The sequence below is a fragment of the Takifugu flavidus genome, chromosome 16 (assembly GCF_003711565.1).
Source record: "Takifugu flavidus isolate HTHZ2018 chromosome 16, ASM371156v2, whole genome shotgun sequence".
NCBI classification, from domain to species: domain Eukaryota; kingdom Metazoa; phylum Chordata; class Actinopteri; order Tetraodontiformes; family Tetraodontidae; genus Takifugu; species Takifugu flavidus.
In genome coordinates this window covers 10,653,810-10,672,082 of record NC_079535.1, presented here as the reverse complement: position 1 = coordinate 10,672,082, position 18,273 = coordinate 10,653,810, and the positions used below count along the sequence as shown (strand labels likewise).

At 46.7% G+C, this 18,273-nt stretch overlaps 1 protein-coding gene across 3 annotated transcripts; it reads left to right on the top strand.

Annotated features, from left to right (window-relative positions):
• The first annotated feature begins 251 nt into the window (after positions 1–251).
• scaf8 (SR-related CTD-associated factor 8) lies at positions 252–15,537 on the top strand. 3 transcript variants are annotated; one of them, XM_057059416.1, is made up of 21 exons: positions 252–412; positions 1,177–1,260; positions 3,385–3,461; positions 8,333–8,377; positions 8,491–8,652; positions 8,732–8,888; positions 8,979–9,106; positions 9,227–9,403; positions 9,476–9,555; positions 9,657–9,777; positions 9,863–9,994; positions 10,082–10,191; positions 10,276–10,469; positions 10,564–10,664; positions 10,919–11,032; positions 11,145–11,301; positions 11,488–11,618; positions 11,696–11,834; positions 11,915–11,962; positions 12,058–12,279; positions 12,368–15,537. In XM_057059416.1, the coding sequence occupies exons 6-21, from the start codon at positions 8,849–8,851 to the stop codon at positions 14,209–14,211; spliced, it is 3,738 nt and encodes a 1,245-aa protein (XP_056915396.1). In that variant the 5' UTR covers positions 252–412; positions 1,177–1,260; positions 3,385–3,461; positions 8,333–8,377; positions 8,491–8,652; positions 8,732–8,848; the 3' UTR covers positions 14,212–15,537. The 3 variants fall into 3 exon arrangements, with proteins under 3 accessions (XP_056915396.1, XP_056915395.1, XP_056915394.1); XM_057059415.1 differs by having other exon boundaries at positions 3,382–3,461; XM_057059414.1 differs by lacking the exon at positions 3,385–3,461.
• Positions 15,538–18,273: the final 2,736 nt, after the last annotated feature.

The following is an 18,273-nucleotide window of genomic DNA, read 5'->3' as shown; positions in this document are numbered from 1 at the left end:
GACCATCAATCCTTCCACCCGACCCTCAAACGATATTTGTTGCATATCTTCTGCCTGCTGAATTTCAACATATTAGTGAATATTTAATTTCATTCATGTAATATTTCACGACACACCTGGAGTCAGTGTGCTTGTTTGCCCAGAGGGTAATTGATATTGGACTAGTTACAGTTGCTGGGGTGGTTGTTTTTTTAAACCATGTTGTAGTGTCGCCCATCGTCCACTGGGGGTCGCTCGCTCCTCGGCAGATTTCTATTGAGGTGATGCGCCATATTGGCAGTCTCCTCCATCTCAGCCAGCGTCGAGCATGCACGTCTCCAACCGGTTAGCGAGGGGATATCTGTAAATACTGCAGCCAGCTGCGAGCCGAAAAAACAACACCATGGAGGCCGTCAAAGCCTTTAACATTGAGGTTTGTGGAAATGACTTTACGTTTGTGCAGCGAAAGAATGACGTTAGCAGCAACAGCGAGGCGCCCCGGAACGTTAGCCGCTGCACAAGGCCACTGTCTGTGCAACACAACAGTGGTTAAACTGTTCGCGGCCTACTCGCTGTGCACTGTCTACCCGTAAAGAAGAACGTTTTTGCTTGGTTTTTAATCCGCTCACATTATGTCAGCTGGCCTCTCCGTGAGCAATCATTTGCATTTGATAAAAATCTGAAGCTAGCTAAATGACGTGATCATGTAGGTTAGCTACCTGCGCGTCAATTACCTAAACCTCCGTGGGCAGAATTGGTTCGTTTTGCCCCTCGCTTTGTTAAGCCAGTAAATTTGGATCGTGCCAGTGTTGACTTCTGGGGTTAACACCCAGAAGCCACAGATGATCGGCATCAATTATCCTATTTAGGCTAGGCTAGGCTAACCGCTAAAGAGCGTCTCAAACCGGGGGCCCAGCTAACTGCGCTGGTCCAGGCGGCTGATGCTGACCTCGCCACATCCTTTGATTAATCCCCGAAAACTCCGTTTTTCTGGCTTCTGCATTGGTTGCGATGGTGACATCCAACGGGAAATGTCAAGAGATGAGCCAAGTATCAGGCCTCAGTGAGAAATCTGAAACATAGATCTATGGAAATGAGTAGGGGAAATTTGGCAAGGCATCATTCACTGACATTGACTGTGATGGGAAGCACATTCCATGTTTATTTAAAGGTGTATTCTTATTTTTTTTCCCCCAGTTGTACTCATTGAATGAGTACAAGCCGCCCATCTCCAAGGCCAAGATGACCCAGATCACCAAGTCTGGAATTAAGGCTATTAAAGTAAGTATGTAGTGTTAATGTGGCAGGCAGGTAACCAGTTAAACAGTGATAGCAACATTCAGGATTACAGTTTTTCACCCGTAACCTTGCTCTCAAGCGTAATCACGTCTGTCCAATTAAATATTCATTAGTCTTTGGGGGGTGATCCAGCAGAAGAAAACTCTCATTAGATAGAAACGCCAACACGTGGCTCTGTTCTCTCGCTGTAAATCTATCAATAAAAGTAAGACGGGATCCCAAATCATCCTCCCCAATATTCCTGGACATAAACTTCTCAATGGTTTTCACGTGAACTTTTTTAAGTTGGCGCCATGTGGATTGTAGGGTCTCAATAGTTTGGTCGTGTGACACACAAATCGTGCTAAAATGTGAATTTAAGCAGCCTTAAGTGGCCCCAGAGTGAATATTCTGATATCTAGTATATTTATTTATTTATTTTTTTAATATCTTGACTTAAAGATTTGTCGGAGTTGATTCTGTTCGCTCTTCCTGCTGAGGAGACTTTAACAAGAGCTGCAGAAGCCTGTCCTGTGCGTTATTACAGCTTTGCCACCGTGGCGCTCTTCTTGGTCTTCTTATTATCTATAGTAACCAGGCAACAACAAAATGAGGCCCTTTATTCTGCCAGTTTTCTCTGTAATGTCTGAGTTTCTGCCTCCGATCAGAGCTGAGAGGGAGCTCAGGGTAATCGAATGTCATGTTGGTCAACAATAAGCACAGGTGGACGTTAGACTACTCCAAGCTTGGTAGGTGCTTGTGTCCCTTGGACAGGACGCGTCCAGTGGTTTCCATGTTTTGCTCTTGGTTTTTGTAGGAACTGAGCAGCAGTTAGTGGCGTTAGAGGAACGTGATGGCAGCACATGGTAAAATATGTTTATTGGCTGGGTTTTCTTGATCTGCGGCTCTATTCGGATGACCGTGGCTACGTTTGTTGATCTCTCTAACATCTGTCCTGCGCTTGTCTATGGTTAGGACAAGAGGGTGCCATCATTACAATGTAGTAACGACGGTGTGTAGAATAAAATATTTATGACGATGTACAAAAGGGACTTTAAAACCAGCTTGTTTCTTCTTGCTTTAGTGACTAAAAACCTGGCGCAGCTGTAGTAAACGGCCTGTTGTCCACTTAGTTTGTGATTAACGGTGCTTTTCCCTCAAAAGGCCTGAGAGATAATTCAAATATTAGGTGTCTATCTCACACGCAAACACACACTCGATGTGATCAAGTGATTTGTGAACAACTTCTTTCGCCTCTTGGTATACTGTGGACTTCTGTGTAGTTTGTACCATCTGGTTTATCCCGTCTTTACAGTCCATTGTCATTTACAGTCCATTGTCAATAAAGGTTGTTTTCTGAGAATGTACTGGATTACATAGAGGCAGCCTCCATCTATAACAGGCTCATCTAATGTGTGTTTAGCGCTTTAACGTGTCTGTTGTGGATGTCTGGTGCAGCCGGCACAGGTAGAAAGACGAGAATGACCACCGGTCGCGATAACGACATTCCAGACGCAGTTATTCGACAGATTAAAGGTTGATACTTTGGTTGTGTTGCTGCTCGTGCAACCAACCAAACACAGCTAGCTAATTAACCCTTTAAGCCTCGATTATTCTGGAAAACGTCAAAACACACGGATTCTATGTCAGCTGGGAATTGTAGTCCACAGAATGTTTGCTCTCATTCCACTCGGTAGCTTCTCCCCTTTGATGGGACTACAAACATGGCCGCCTTCATAGCGGACAATGGGGGTTAAAGAAGTCAATGATGTCAGTAGTCAGCTACACAATTCTTAAACCCTAAACTCTTTCTAAGTAGTGACCTGATAATAAATGTTGCAGGAGGATGATAAAGTGATTTTATTTTAATTTTTTTTATCAGCTTTTAGCTAATTTATAGTTGTCTCCAATAAAGATGTTTTTGTTGATTTGTTAAAACGCTCATTCACAAGTTTCTAGCAATAACTGACCTTATTATCAGAAAAGTCCAACACACCTGTATCCGAGATGGACTTGTGACGTTCAGGACAGCTCTTCTCTGTTCCGTGTCGTCCTTCAATGAACGTGTTTTCATTTGTCCACTTGTGTTGCTCTGTCAATAACAGCCTTTTCCCCTTCCCTCAGCAGCGCCCCCAAAGCACTGAATGTGAAGCAGGAGGATGGGGTGGCGAGAGTTACACAGAGATAATCCCTAACCAGCTTAGGTAGGAGTATGGGCTGTTTCACAAGATAGATGGAAGAAGAGTAAAATCATTTATTCCCACATACACACACACACACCAGCAGGGCTTCGGCCAGGCACGTTCAGATGCTTGTTAATGCTGAGCTTGGCGCGGGCTTGAGATGGTTGCTCTGGAGGTGCTGCACATCTGTCTTGTGTTCTGGTGCACGGCGCTGTCATGTACTGTTGTCGTGGGGGGGGGTCACATGATCCCACGTGTAGGTTTAATCCAGGGGTGTCCAAACTTTTTTCACCGAGGGCCAAATACATAAAAATATAGGAGGGGCTGGGCCACTTACTAGAAATTAGGTATATAGCCTTAACTTTAGTGTATTAAAGTCAGAAAAATCAATTAAAAGTGGTCAAATATGTTATATTGTTGAATATAATTAAAGACAAGACTGCCTTCATCACAGCTTTCCATAAATGGATCTTTATTGAGTTATTCAGAAAAAGCTTTGGTAGCTCATTCCCAGAACAGCAGCCTCAGATTTCTTCTTAGAAGATTTACAGTACAGAGAAAAAACAATAAAATGGAACTGGTAGATTTCAAGCTTGTTATTTAAGTTATTAGGCTTAGGAGCACACCTAATAACGTTCACTTGAAATGGTTATCAACATTAACAGACTGAACTGGACGTGCGTATAAATTTAGCAAATTATTCTGGTGAGTATCAGCTGGGTATGTAAATCGGGCCATCAAGCTGTGGTCCTGATCTGACGCCACTCGTGCCAAAAATCCGGACAAATGTCACTTGATCAAAGACCAAATCTGCATCAGATGAGATGAGCTGCTTTTGTGTGTGCAGTGTGTGCACTGTACACAGCGGTGTGTACACTGTGTGTTAACCAGAAAAACGCTTATTACAAAGTGATGCGCAAAAGCAGGGTTTTCCTTTTTGGTGGAGTAACTGCCTTGATGCCAACAGTAGCTTCCCCTGGTGTTAAAACTAAGAAGTCTAATACACTCAAGCAAAAGTTGAAGTACGGGCCATATTCTATTTATAAAATGTCTTGCTGGCCAATTAAAAATAGACGAAGGGCCACAGTTGGCCCGCGGGCCGTAGTTTGGACACCCCTGGTTTAATCTGTAACACTCATACATTGATCTCAGCATATATACGTTTACTGATGTCCTGCACGTTGAGGGCCATGACGAGGTGGCTTCTCTGTCCCTCTGATGTGCACGAGAGTGGGTCGATCATCAGAAGAACGAGGAAGGATATACGGAGAGACGATGCTGGTGGCGGAGAGACGTTCAGAGCCACCGTGTTGATGCGCTGGGGTGTCCGTTTTATTGTGTTTAAACCCGCCCATGTGTTTAAACAGATAGACTAGTTTAAATGTAGCTGTACTTATCTAGAAGAGTATCAGGTTTTCCAGCTTTCTTTGAGCTGCACGTGCGAATTGCTCGTTTCTTTCTCCTTTAATGGTGTTGATTCAGTCAGTTTTGATGGGACGGACACATTCAGTGGAGTCTAGAGGCCGAGTTTTGCTCAAGGACGTCATTTTCCTTGAACTGGAAGCCCATTTAAGTTTCCAGCATTAAGCATTTGGCATAAAAACAAATCAAATCAACTTAAAAAAAAGGCAACTAAACCTGTGTTTCCCAGAACAAGGCAGATGGAGATCTTTAAGCCTTGTTTGATGATCATGTGCTCATGACCAATTTTGGCACTAATTGTTGCAGGGCTTTTTTTTATTTAGTCACCTGAGCTTTTGTCGGTAAAATGGGCTGCAAAACAGTGTTTTTCTGCACTGATTGAGTCATTTCTCCTTTCCGATACCTCCAGACGGCTCTGATCACCACAGCTGATTTTTTAAACAAGCAAAGGTGACAAACCGCAATAAGGACGTATTGTTGCTCAGCTTCCTGCAGCCTCCGCCCCCTCCAGGAGTCTTATACTCACTGGAACAGCTTTAAGGTGCACCAGCGCTAACGGCTGCTTAACGGAAGCATGGTTTAGCATCAGCCGGTGGCCCATGAAGACATTCACAGGAAGGGCGGTCTATGATGTCATCTCTTACGTCTCAACACCCTCCCGAGCACATAGATGCTTTTCTGGGAGCGTTTCCATGCTGGACGCTGGTTGGTTTGGCCATAGAACACAGGGTTTTTGGGGTTTTTTTTTTACCAGTTTTCCATTTTCAGCAGGGAAATTCTTTGGAATTATGGCTTTAGTTGAAATGAACTAAAGCCAAGTGGCCATCATTATCCACATGATCATTGAGTAATCCAGTCCTCAGATTACTCACCTGTTTTCCCCTCCTTTTCCCCCCATGTTTGGTAGCTGGTAATGATCAGTATTTGAGGTGATGGGGTGGTAAATAATCCAGATAAACCTCAATAAATATGATAAGAACATAAACAAATGATTTGAATAATTTCAGATTCCTTCCTACATGAGCGTCCAGGTTTGTTATTGACGGAAGCAGTGATAAAGCAGATCACAGCAGGAAGATTGTAGCACCGCTGCACCTCAAAAATATTTGAAATAAAAGCCCTTTCCAGTACCTACAGCTCTCCATAATGCTGCTGACGCTGAAGCTGAAGCTGCCTCATTTAGGGCCAGGCTGTCAGCAGACTCGTCCTGATGGACAGATCAGAGAATCACCATCGGTCCACTGTCCCAGGGCGCAGTGCTCCTGGACTGGGATGTTCCCTGTCTTCAGGAGCGTCACCTCTTTAACGCAGCAAACATCCAGCTGCCGAGAAAGCAAAGAATTTAACGCTTCTATTCTTCATTTTGATGCTCGTGGTAGTTTCAGGGACGTTTACTTCATCTTACCTGTCCAAGAAATGTGAATATAAAAGGCACCTTTAGTCAATTCTGTTGTGATTATTATATTTATATATTATGATATTTCAAAGCTCCTCATGAGAATAAATACAAAAATAACTATTTTAAAATAAATGTTGATTTACAGTGCAATTTATGCAGCTCTACCTTTGTCCTGGATTTAGAACAAAGTGTTTATTTCTTTTTGAATGTTTAAATACTGTTCACAATTTAACCAACTAAAAAGGCTGTTGAAACTGAAAGAAACACGAGCTTCACATGAAGAGTCACAAGCTCAGGATCATTAAGGGTTCGAACTACCGCCGCTCGTTTAACACATGGATTTACCCTATTTGGAACTTTATTATTTATTATTGTTGGTTTTATACATAAGAGAAGCATGAGAGTACTAAACCTTTATCAGTTTGTATTTTAGTTTTTATGACCACATTTACAGTATTATTAACTGTTCATCTCTGGGTCTATAAATATGTAAAGATAGAAATATTCTCTGCCTCTTATTTTAAAAAACGGAGGTGTCCTTTTTGTTCTGGTTCTTTTTGCTTGTTTAAAGTCCTCACATGTTTCTGATGGGTGCTGATAGTTCTGCTGTCTCCTTTTTATGTAGTCATGGGTGATGATTCCTAATCAGTGGTCGTAAGCTGGTATTAAATATTCTCTATTGTAAACCTCTTTTGTATCACATGACAAACTAAAAGATCAATGCGGGGGGGCTTTGTATGCCCCCTTTGGTGGTGTTGTAAGGTGGTGTTGAGGATTTAATTCTCAAAAATGTGGAGTGGAAAAGCTTTAAATGTAAGCAGTGGCGCAACCTTTCTGTCTGTCCGGGGTTGTTTTGGTCCGATTCCTGGGCCTGATCAGTGCATTGATCTAATGCCTCGGTCATAAATCTGCTTTCTCTTTAGTCTCTGCTCTTTTGCTCTCAGCCTCTCACATTCTTTCCTTCTTCTTGCTCTAATTCTGTGAACATTGGCAGCAGATTGTGATCCATAAATAAGTTCTGTGAATACGGCGTGAACAGCTTCTGCTGCAGCTTTGGGTTGTGACTATTATTGTTTGATTTTGACTAAAGGAATCCAGTCCAGCAGCAGTTTGGGAAGTTTGTCATGCAGAAGCTAAATTTCATCAAAGTCTTCCTGCATAGACTGTCGAGTTTGAGTTATTGGACACAAACAGATTTCCAGTTATGCAGAAAAATCTTTGTAAATGAATACTATTAAAAGATCAGCCAAATAAAATAAATGAGTCCAACAGTAATAATGCATTTGTACAGGCACACGAAGACCTCTGGACTTTATTTTGCAAAGCTGCATCTTTGACTAATATTAGCATATAAATTAAAATCTTTTCATGAACGTATCACTCCCTCTGAGGGGATTTTTCTTAGGCTGGAGACAAATTCTAACTTTTATTTTCATAAACCTGTTGAATAAACACTGCTGCTGGTGGAAGAATTCTGATCTGCTCCTGTATGTGGAAATAAATGAATATTCTGAGCTGGACGCGACATGCGCTCACTTCCTTCTCCACTCTGATTGGCTGCAACTGTCGGGTCGGACAGATGTGAGGCGGCTGCAGACTGGTTCCACTCACTCTGGAGCAGTAAAATAACGCCATAGGCTTGAAAGTTAGGCAAAGAATCACACCAAAATCCCCAATTCAGGCATAGAAATTGTGGAATTTTCTACAAAATCCTCTCGTGTGTTTCAGCCAATGCAAGCCACACATTCTATTTTTTACAATGAATTTTAAACCTTAATTCTTCATTCTTACACATGTAACTTGGATTTGTGGTGACCACTGTGTTTTAAGAGTTTAGGACACGTGTCAAACATTTAAATAATTGTATATTTGTTTGCTGAATAGTGTTCGGAGCCGCATTTGTTGGGTTGAATCTTATCAGAGGAGTAAATGAGGAGAAAAACAGACTTTAAATTGATGATGTGACATAAAGTTTTATTTAATAATTGCATAGGTTGTGTTTTGTCCATAGAATTAACTTTAATTTACTCCCCTGCTTTATTAGTAAGTTTACTTTGCATTTTTGTTTCAGTTCTACAAGCATGTTGTCCAGAGTGTGGAGAAGTTCATACAGAAGGTGAGACATTCAATCAGTCCAAAATCTTCATTTTCTGCTTCGGTCAGCACGAGCGCGGCCCTGAGGAGCGCCTTGTTCTCACGCCCGCCCTCTGTTTTATTCCCTGGAAACAGTGCAAACCAGAATACAAAGTTCCTGGGCTGTATGTCATCGACTCCATCGTCAGACAGTCCAGGCACCAGTTTGGTGCAGAGAAGGATGTTTTTGCACCCAGATTCAGCAAGAATATCATTGCAACATTCCAGCATCTGTACCGCTGCCCTTCGGATGACAAGGTACGGAGACAAATGACAAAGAAATGACACGTTTTCAAAGGGGAAGTTCGACATTGGCTCTTTTTTTGTTTGACTTTAGAGCAAGATAGTGCGAGTCCTGAACCTGTGGCAAAAGAACGCTGTTTTTAAGAGCGACATCATCCAGCCTCTGTTGGACCTGGCAGCTGGGATTCCTCCTCCAAGTGTCACGCCAGTTATGCCCGGCAGTGCCGCCCAAGTCAACAACACTACACCTGGTCGGTCCACACAGATGAAGGAAAAGACCTCGATCCCGCTCCAGTTCACCTCGGGGCTCTTTAACATAACGCCACTGTGTGTTTGCGCAGGGACCCCGGCGACCCCAGCCACTCCGGCTAATATAGTCCAAGGTCTACCTGATTGGGCGTCTCAGATCAACAACACTGACACGGTTGCAGCTGTAGCGCAGATCCTGCAGAGCCCCCAGGGACAACAGGTTAATACAAAAATAATTACAACCAAACATTTCAGTCCTGCTAATGAATCCAAATATCCCATAGTTCCCTGGCTGTGCGGCAGCGGGTGTAATAAATGAGGGCGCTGGTGTCACTTGCAGTTGCAGCAGCTGGTGCAGAGCCTGCAGTTGCAGCAGCAGAAGCCCCAGCCGTCCCTGCTGCAGGCCTTGGACGCCGGCCTGGTGGTGCAGTTACAAGCTCTCACGGCTCAGCTCACTGCTGCAGCCACTGCCAACAGCCTCAATCCTCTGGAGCAGAGGGTCTCCTCCTTTAATAAGGTAACGCTGCAGACACCGCTTCAGTCCCTTCGCTGCGTCCGGAGCCTCTAATGTGTTGTGTTGCGTTTCTAGAAACTGCTCGGCCCTTTTGATTTTGGGACCGACTCCGAACGCAACGAGGAAGCAAAGAAGGACTCCTCGTCATCTCAGCTGTGAGTTTACTTTGTTCCGTGTCTTGTTCCAGAATGTGAATGAGCCAGACCGGCTCAGCTGCCGGCTCCTCTGTTCTAATGGGCTTGTTGACTCCTTTCAGACCCATGGTTTCAGAGCCCATCAATAGCTCTCTCTTCCATCAGCTGGCTGAGCAGTTACAGCAGCAGAACCTGGAGCAGTTTCAGAAGCAGCTTCTGGAGCATCAACAGCACCAGCAGAAGGTAGTTCCAGCAAATGTTCCCACATCTGCTTCTCAGAGTGCTTTTGGTCTTCCTACTTAACGCCATGTTCTTTTCCTTCTTACAGACCATTTCTATTGAAGGGCAGGACTCACTGTTTGGCCCAGATAATTGTGTCGCATCCACGCAGAACAGCAGCCAAGCGCAGCTTCCTGAGACTGATAACAAACTGGATGACTCCATAGACAACCAACAGCAGGTACGCTTGATTGGCGGCTCGGAAAAAAGCAGAAGGACTGAGAAGAAGCACATATAGAGACGCGGTTTAATGGCTGCACTGTTGTAGGATATGGATCTGGACGAAGGTCCCGATGGCCTGGAGGAGGAGAACTTTGAAGCTGATGAAAAGAAAACGATGAGCGCACGCTCCAGAACACATTCAAGGTCGCGTTCCCGGTAAGTTCCCTTTGATGCATCAAAAAATATTTAAAAAACAGCAAAAATGCAAAAAAAAAGTGTGTAAAAACACACATTCTGTAGGTCTCCAAAGAGGAGGCGGTCCAGGTCGCGCTCTGGCTCACGGAAGCGGAAGCACCGCAAGAGGTCGCGCTCACGCTCTAGAGACCGCAAGAGAAAATCTTCCAGGTCTTACTCCAGCGAACGGCGCGCACGGGAGCGGGAAAAGGAACGGCAAAAGAAAGGGCTGCCTCCGATCAGATCGAGGACTCTGAGCGGTAGGTGGAAGCTGGTCGTTGGAGAACCTTCCTTTTCCTTTTCTCTTCACTGCTCATGTGAAGGCTGATGATTGTTTCCTCCAACCCTCTTCAGTGTGCAGCACCACTCTGTGGGTGGGCCAGGTGGACAAAAAGGCCACTCAGCAAGATCTCACCAACTTATTTGAAGAGTTTGGCCAGATCGAGTCTATTAACGTGAGTAGATCTCCTTTCTCTGAACACACTCTTCTTTATTTGTGAGTCTTTTTTTAATGTTCGTCTCCTTTTCACCAGCTAGTATTAGGTTGGGAATTAACTTTGGGTTTCACTGATTAGACATTTGGATGTTTTTATTTTTTTTATAACTTTATTTCTCTGGATGTGAAACATTTGACCTGCGCCTTGATTGGTAGGACCACTGAAAGAGCGAGAGCTTTGCTTGATCATAATCTGTATTGTGATGCCTGCAGATGATCCCCCCCAGAGGCTGTGCTTACATCTGTATGGTGCACAGACAGGACGCGTACCGTGCACGTCAGAAACTGAGCACCGGCTCCTTTAAGATCGGCTCAAAGGTCATTAAGGTGGGCATAACTCTTCTAAACAGCTGCATTGGCATCTTATGACAGTGGATACTAATAAAGATGAAAACACTCCCCAGATTTGAGTAAATCCTCTTGTATTTATTTCATTTAGATTGCCTGGGCTCTCAACAAAGGAGTAAAGCAAGAGTACAAGCAATTTTGGGACGTGGACCTGGGGGTCACATACATCCCCTGGGAGAAGGTGAAGGTGGACGACCTGGATGGCTTTGCTGAAGGAGGAATCATAGATCAGGAGACCGTCAACGATGGTATAAAAACACGCTACACACCTCTTTGTTTGGAAAAGGAGTCAGGAATCGTGTTTAGTTAATTATAAATAGCATAGCTGATTTATTTCCAACTGCATTACTTCAATAATTAGTTTTATATTTGTATCCGCACTCGGCTAACGGCTGATAAATTCCAGAGATTGATCGTTTTTGGTGCTTTTGCAGAATGGGAAGCAGTAAAAATTGCTGAACAAGCCAAGGATGTTATAAGCCAGCAGTTGAGTGCTGAAAGTGCAGCTGCGGCCAACAGCCAGCCTGAGACCTTTAATCAGCAGGTCACTATGATGCCTGTGCAGGTACTAAAAGCACACTCAAGATTTGTCCAAAGCTTTCTCTTATAAAAGAATGACCCACACTTTCTATCCCCCCCCAGCTCCCTGTCGCCCAGGCTGTTCCCAGCGCAGTGGGCTTAGTACCTCCTGCCTTCCCTGTCTCCATGGGTATACCTCCACCAGGCTATGGGCCACCACCCTTCATCAGACCTGGCTTTAACGCATCACAACCTCCCCCTGGTAGGCAGATTCAGCGGAACAATGAACGAGCAAAGGTTTATCAAACTTGAGAACCATTCAAACCCTTTTCAACTTTGCAGGGTACATGCAGGCAGCACAGGGGGGAGGCATGCCCTCAGCTACTACTTGTAAGGGTTTTTGACATCTCTTAATAGACGCAACACACGTTTGGGACGCACGACTCGGGTTGAATTGTCTTTTGTCCTTTGCCGACCCCCCGCAGCTCTGGTGCAGCCTTCAGGAGCCACCAGTCAGGATGTGGTGAAGGAGTCGCCGTTCGGGGCCATGATTCCTCCCACCACCGCTCTCCCTGGCAGCTTCATGGCCTCGGCCATTCCGGGAGCGGGGATGTTCAATCCCGTCGGGGTGCAAAGTCAGCAAGCGTCCGGTGACAAACCGGCGCAGGCTGCTGAGAGCGTGGACGCCGCTGAGCTCACTCTGCAAGGTGAGCAAGGTTCCGTCTTCCTGATGTGTGAAACCGCGCTCAGCAAAGGACACTTGGCACTGACTGTTGTCATTGTGGGGTTCTTTAGGCATGCAGAATGCGGTCCGCAGCGGGATGGGTCTCCTTGGCATGCATCCCTCTGCCTCCCTTGCACACCCGTTGCATCAGCCTGGTTTGGCCGGACAGAGAATGCCAGGCCTTATGCCTCTGGACGTGCGAGCTAATCTTCTTCAGTCCGGGGCTGCTGGCCGCTTTCCTCTCCTGATGCAGCCGGGCCCTGCCCAGCAGGGTGCCAGCCTCCTCGACAGCGCCCTCCAAGCTCAGGCTCGGGCCAGAGCTCCTTTCCCTTTGGACCCTTTCAGCAAGCCCCCCACCCTTCCCAGCGATAATTTATCGAAGGTAGAGGACGAGCCACCGTCTGGGGCCGATGAGGGCAAAGACCAGGACTACCGCTTCCCCCCAATGGAAAAACCCAGCACGGGCCTGCTGAGGACCCCCCCACGAGAGCATAGGGAGCCTCTTCTTGGTAGCGGAGGCAGACCTCCGTTGCTTCAGACCCCGGGAACGCAGCCGGCCAGAACCAGCCTTGTAGGACGCCTGCAGGCTCTTGCTGGTTTCACCCCTGATACTCGCTGGAATCAGATCAGAGGGGACTTCGATGAGAGAGATGGCACCCGAGGGGGGCTGCAGACCCCAGGCGGTCCAAAAGGCTTCCAGGAAGAGCGTTCTACGCCGGGGCAGAACTTCTCCAGTCGTTTTGACAGCCATCCCGCGGCCACGAGTGGGGTAGCTGGAGGCTCCGGTAATCATGGAGGTGTGGGAGGACCACAAGCCTGGAACCGCACCGGAGGTGCCAACGCAGCTTTTGACAGCGAACGGCATCAAGACCTGGATGAGCGAAGACGTCCATGGGACAGGCAAAGAGACAGAGATGAAAGAGATTTTGACTTCAGGAGAGACATGAACGGTAGCCGTCACAGCAGGGAGAGGGACAGGGATCGAGGCCGGGACAGGGACCGGGACCGGGACAGGGACCGGAAAGAGCACGACCGCGACGCAGACCGCGACAAAGAGCGAGACCGCGAGAGGGACCATGGGAGCTGGGCGCCTCTCCTACCTCTGCCTACACCTTTGCTTCCAACTCCACCTCTTAATCCCAACCTGACCCTGAACCAGGGCAAACTGCTGGCTCCGCTCAAAATGAACCTCCAGCTTCAGAGGTTCCAGTCTCCCCTCCTCTCTCAAGCTCAGAACAAGCTCCCCCTGCATGGCCTGAACCAGCCGCCACCCCAGGCGACGCTCAAGCCTCCTCCCACATCACAGAGCCAGACGGTTGCACCTGTGCCTAAGTCAGAAAGCCCCGCCCCGGCCGAGACCCCCCCGCCCCAGTCGTCGCCTCCGCCCCACCCCTTCTCTGAGAACAAGAGCCCGACCAGCGAGGCCCGCGCTGAGACGGAGCCTTTGTTCCGTTCGGAATCCTCTCCACAAACTGAAAGTCCCCAGGCCGCAACTCAGTGCCCCTCCAAACTCGCCAGCTCTCCAGAGAGCAAAACCCCCAGCGAAAGCTCCCCGCCGTACGAGGCCCCGTGCCAGGATGCACCCGTGGCCTTCACGCAAGCCGCAACCCCCCCTCAAGACTCGCCATGCTCTCTGGAGGAGCAGCAAAGCCCACAGAAGAATAAAGAGGGCGCTCCGGAGCAGTCCCCCACGCCCCAGCACCAGTGGGTCAACGGCCCCGGGATTGACATTAGCACGCCCGAGCCCTCCACCCCAGAATCCTCCCCCGGTTCTCTGCGTCCCGCTAGCGAAGCAGAGCAGCAGGAGCGGCCTTTTGCCTTTGCTAAGGATGTAGACAGTGATCAGAGTGAACCAATGGAGGACTCTACAAGTCAGCCAGTGCTAGACTCTGTCACAGACACTGAGGGGACATAATCATCACTCAGTAGGTAAAAGATCATTTTGTAAAGTTGTCTCTTCTTCTCTGTACTCATGTCAGCAAACCACCACCACACGGGACATGGTGACTACTGACTCACACCAGTTATTGTCTGTCAACCAATAACAGATTATTTTATCTCTCACCAATACCAGTTACTTAATAGAAGTATCTTTAGCCGATTAATTGCTAGACTATTTTCTTTGTGTTTACTTTTCTTTTTTCCTTTTTTAAGTTGTGACGCCAACTCACCCGTTTTAATTATTCTTAGCATGACTAATTTTATATAATGGCCTACCAAAATGTTTTCACTTGTGTTTTGGGGGAAAAATTAGCTTTGCCCTTCCTATGGAAGCGGGTCAGGAATCCTGGCTGGACTGAATACAGACGCACAAAATACTTGAAAACGTTAGTTGCTCGGCCCATTTCTGGCTCCATTTCCTCTGCAGTGCCGCTGCAAAGTTCAGTGAATGCTTCCGTGGTGTCCTCCAACGCTCCCAGTTGAAAGCAGCAAATTAGCCCCGGTCGCTATAAACATTTAAAGAAAAAAAAAAGGATCCCCTAAATGAATGTCTGTCTTTTTTTTTTTCCACGTACACTGCGAACATCAACATTAAATTAAACCTTGGGGAGAAGAAAAAGAATAGTTGGATGTTGTGATGTTGGGTACACACTGTTTTAGTTTGAAATAAACATGCTTTCTCTGTTTGAAACATACTTTTAGGACTGTTTTCTGACCCAGGACCAGTGGAAAGTAAGACTGCTTTACAGACTCGTGCTCGTGTGCCGTCGCCTCGGTTGATTTGATGTTCTCTTAACTCACGTTGCTGCTACACCATCTATCCACAGAGCACTTTGTTGGATGCAACCATGGGACTTCTAGTGTGTAGTTGTAGATGACTTCAGCCTGTATGATTCCCTGAGCTTGTGCTGGGTGACTGTTGAGGATGGGATTGTGCCTTTTTAATGGATGGATTTGTCGATGATGCTGCCCAACACGTCTGTGATATACGCCAGACCGCGCGCTACTGGTTTCAGAAAAGCTGTACGAAAAACAAAAAACTGCGATCCCCGCCTACCGTTTCCACGGTAGCTGCCGATCGGTTTGTGCAGCGCTCGCCCGGAGGAGAACGAGTCCGTATACTCCATCGTTCTGTGCATGCAGGCCTGTAGCCATGTTTTACTATTCTTGTCTCTTGTTCATTTCAAACTTGTAGTGGGTTTTTATGTTGAGACTTAATAGAAATCCAGAGTCTGTTCTCTCAGACCAAATGTCAACTACAGCAGTTGTGATGTTGAATAAAATTTGAAGGTGCATCAGATTTTTTTTACCCCGTTTATTGTCTAAATCCTAAATAAGGCCATGTTGCACACACAGTATACTGAGAAAAGTCCATCCCAGTCCTGGTCTAATACCAGCATTCCATTAATTACATATCCAATTTGTTCCGAATCATAAATAACTGGAATTACGTCTAGAATGAGCAGAATTTAGTTGAATAATTAGGTCATTAAACGGTCTAACATCAGTATCTGAACCTGTTACAGTAACAAGCTCGTTTATTCAAACAAAAACAGCGAGAATGATACTTTAATTCGTAATAAATCGAGGCTTTTCTCTCAGCTTTAAACACATACATCAACCTTCAGCTGATAGGGCAAATATGCCGTGGAATAATTCCTATGTTGGGAAGACAATCGCAAATAGCCATCCAAAGGGCCGAAGTGGGAGTTCAGGCAGGTTCTGGCGGCTGCAGGAAGAAATTAAGACCCCAACTGGTGTCGGAGGGCTTTTTAACCCTTGATTTGCCCCGACCTTGTAATAGTTCTCTGTAATAACACTGAGGTCTCAGAACTGTGGTGCCTTTAGGTAACGAGCCTGCATTCCTGTCATTCTAACTGAAACTTGCTTCCAACTACTTTTGTTCTGGCCCCCCAACAGGCATATCACAAACTGAACCTGAACCTTTTGAGTCTCAGCGTGCCAACCTTCAGGTTCAGGAAGTGGGAGCCAGCAGGGGGTTCTCACCATGGTGAAGGCCCCCGTTATTGTGAGTGGGTCTTTATTCCTGCTCCTTTTGGCCGTCACCGGCAGGCTGAGACGTTCAATTAACCTTTAGTAGTTCCTCAGATGGTACAAGAGACTTTTAAAAATGCGGCAAAACTGTAATCAGTGCAAAGGGCCAGCACCATTTTCACTTTTATTCAACACTTTAAAATCAGATCAAGTATTTAACCTTATAGTGGTCCCAGTGCCCATTTGATTGTAACTGTTAACTGCTTTGACAAGATTTAAGCAAGTGCGAAATACAGTATGTCACTAATAAGCTCCCAGCCAGCTCCATGGCAACAATAACCTTGGTCTGAGCGGATGAGGAGCAGCTGAACAATAACGGCTTTTAAAATGCAATAGTGGACCCGCTTTGTGGCTAGTGTTTGGTTTATATTGCAGACCAGAGACCAGTTGAGTTAGTGAGTGATTCCATCACTGATGCTGCTGTTGTCGCTCTCTGTCTCTTTCTCACACACACATACACACACACAAACGCGTTTATCTGTAGTGTCGATACCGTAGGTGACCGCTAGAGGTCAGTGTGGCACCGCGGCTCAGCACCTCCGCTTTCTTGGAGGATGCGACAGCTCGAAATCTGCAGTGTTTATCTCCTTTCTTACCTTCTCTGCTTCGCTCCAGCAGAAGCAAAAAACCCTCACTGAAGCCTTTTAAGACAGACAGAGGTTTGGGTAATGAAGATGAACGGCGGCGGCCTTCAACGTACCTTTGTGATGAAATCAATTCATCAAAAGTGTCCTTTTTTTTTACCTCCTTCAGATCAATAGTGAGGAGGTGTAGTGAATGGAATGGGGTCCTTTAGGGTGGGACTTGGACAATTTCCAGAGCTCCTCTGCCACTGCATTGTTGATTCACTTATTGATTAGTCCTCCCCACACCCCCAGCTGGAAGGCAAAGCCTTGGTACCCAAAGATCGGTCCAACAATAGGGTGGGGTCCAGTCCAAATGAGGACAGACATTAAGCACAAGTGATGGAATTAAGGGCGTAAAAAGAGGCGTCTGTGTTCTGACCACATGTTTAGGCAGCAGAGGAATCCCCTGTATCAACTTGCACTTGGCCACCACCATAATTACCCTCCACTGCCGGATTTTGACTCCCCCCCCCCCCCACCACCCCCCCCACCACCCCCCCCACCACCCCCCATGGCTTCCCTGTTATCAGAGCCAAACGGCTGTAAGAGACCGGAAAAAAGTTTCCTTCAGCCGCAAACTGGGACCTGTCAACAGTTCACTCCTGCTGTGGCCGACGCTGAGCTGCAAACCCGCCAGGAGAAGCTGCCAAGGTCAACCAAAGAGCCCCCCCCCCATTCTGAAGCGCCCTCAGGGATGATTCTGGACCAGTTCCCTTGAACGATTCAAACTTTTATGTCCATTTTGAAAAAGACTGCAGAGATCTGTGGTCCAGATCCAACCCCTGCAGACTGTGACACACACCTAACACCCCCATGAATATCCTCCCACTGAGAAACCCCCCTCACAGACGCCCCCCCCGGTCTTTAATTATCACCTACCCTTGGTCCACAACAAACGAGGTAGCCGGCTTATTTAAACCTTTGTTTCCCTTCCTACTAAACTGGCTTCCATTATCACACACACTCATTATGACACACACTCATTATGACACACACTCATTATGACACACACTCCATTTCAGAAGTGGACTAATTGCACACACTGGTGTGCACGGCGCCGCTCCTGCGTACAGAATGCATGGCCCCCCTTCCTCCCAGTGTTGTGTCTGTGTCCAGTGCTGTGGACTGGAGTCTGTGGTTGTCCCTCGTCCATCGCCGCTCTTCCTTTGTCCTGAGGGGAAGAGTGTGTGCGGTGTGTCGGCGTGTGTTATCGGCCTGCGTCGTACCTCTCGCATAGGCAGACCCGGTGGTTGTGAGCAGCACCACGACGCGGCTAATGAGCGCACTCATGGCGGCGGGGGCGGGGCGGGGCGGGGGCGGAGACTGTCTGCATTCAGGAGCGATGTCTCTGACCC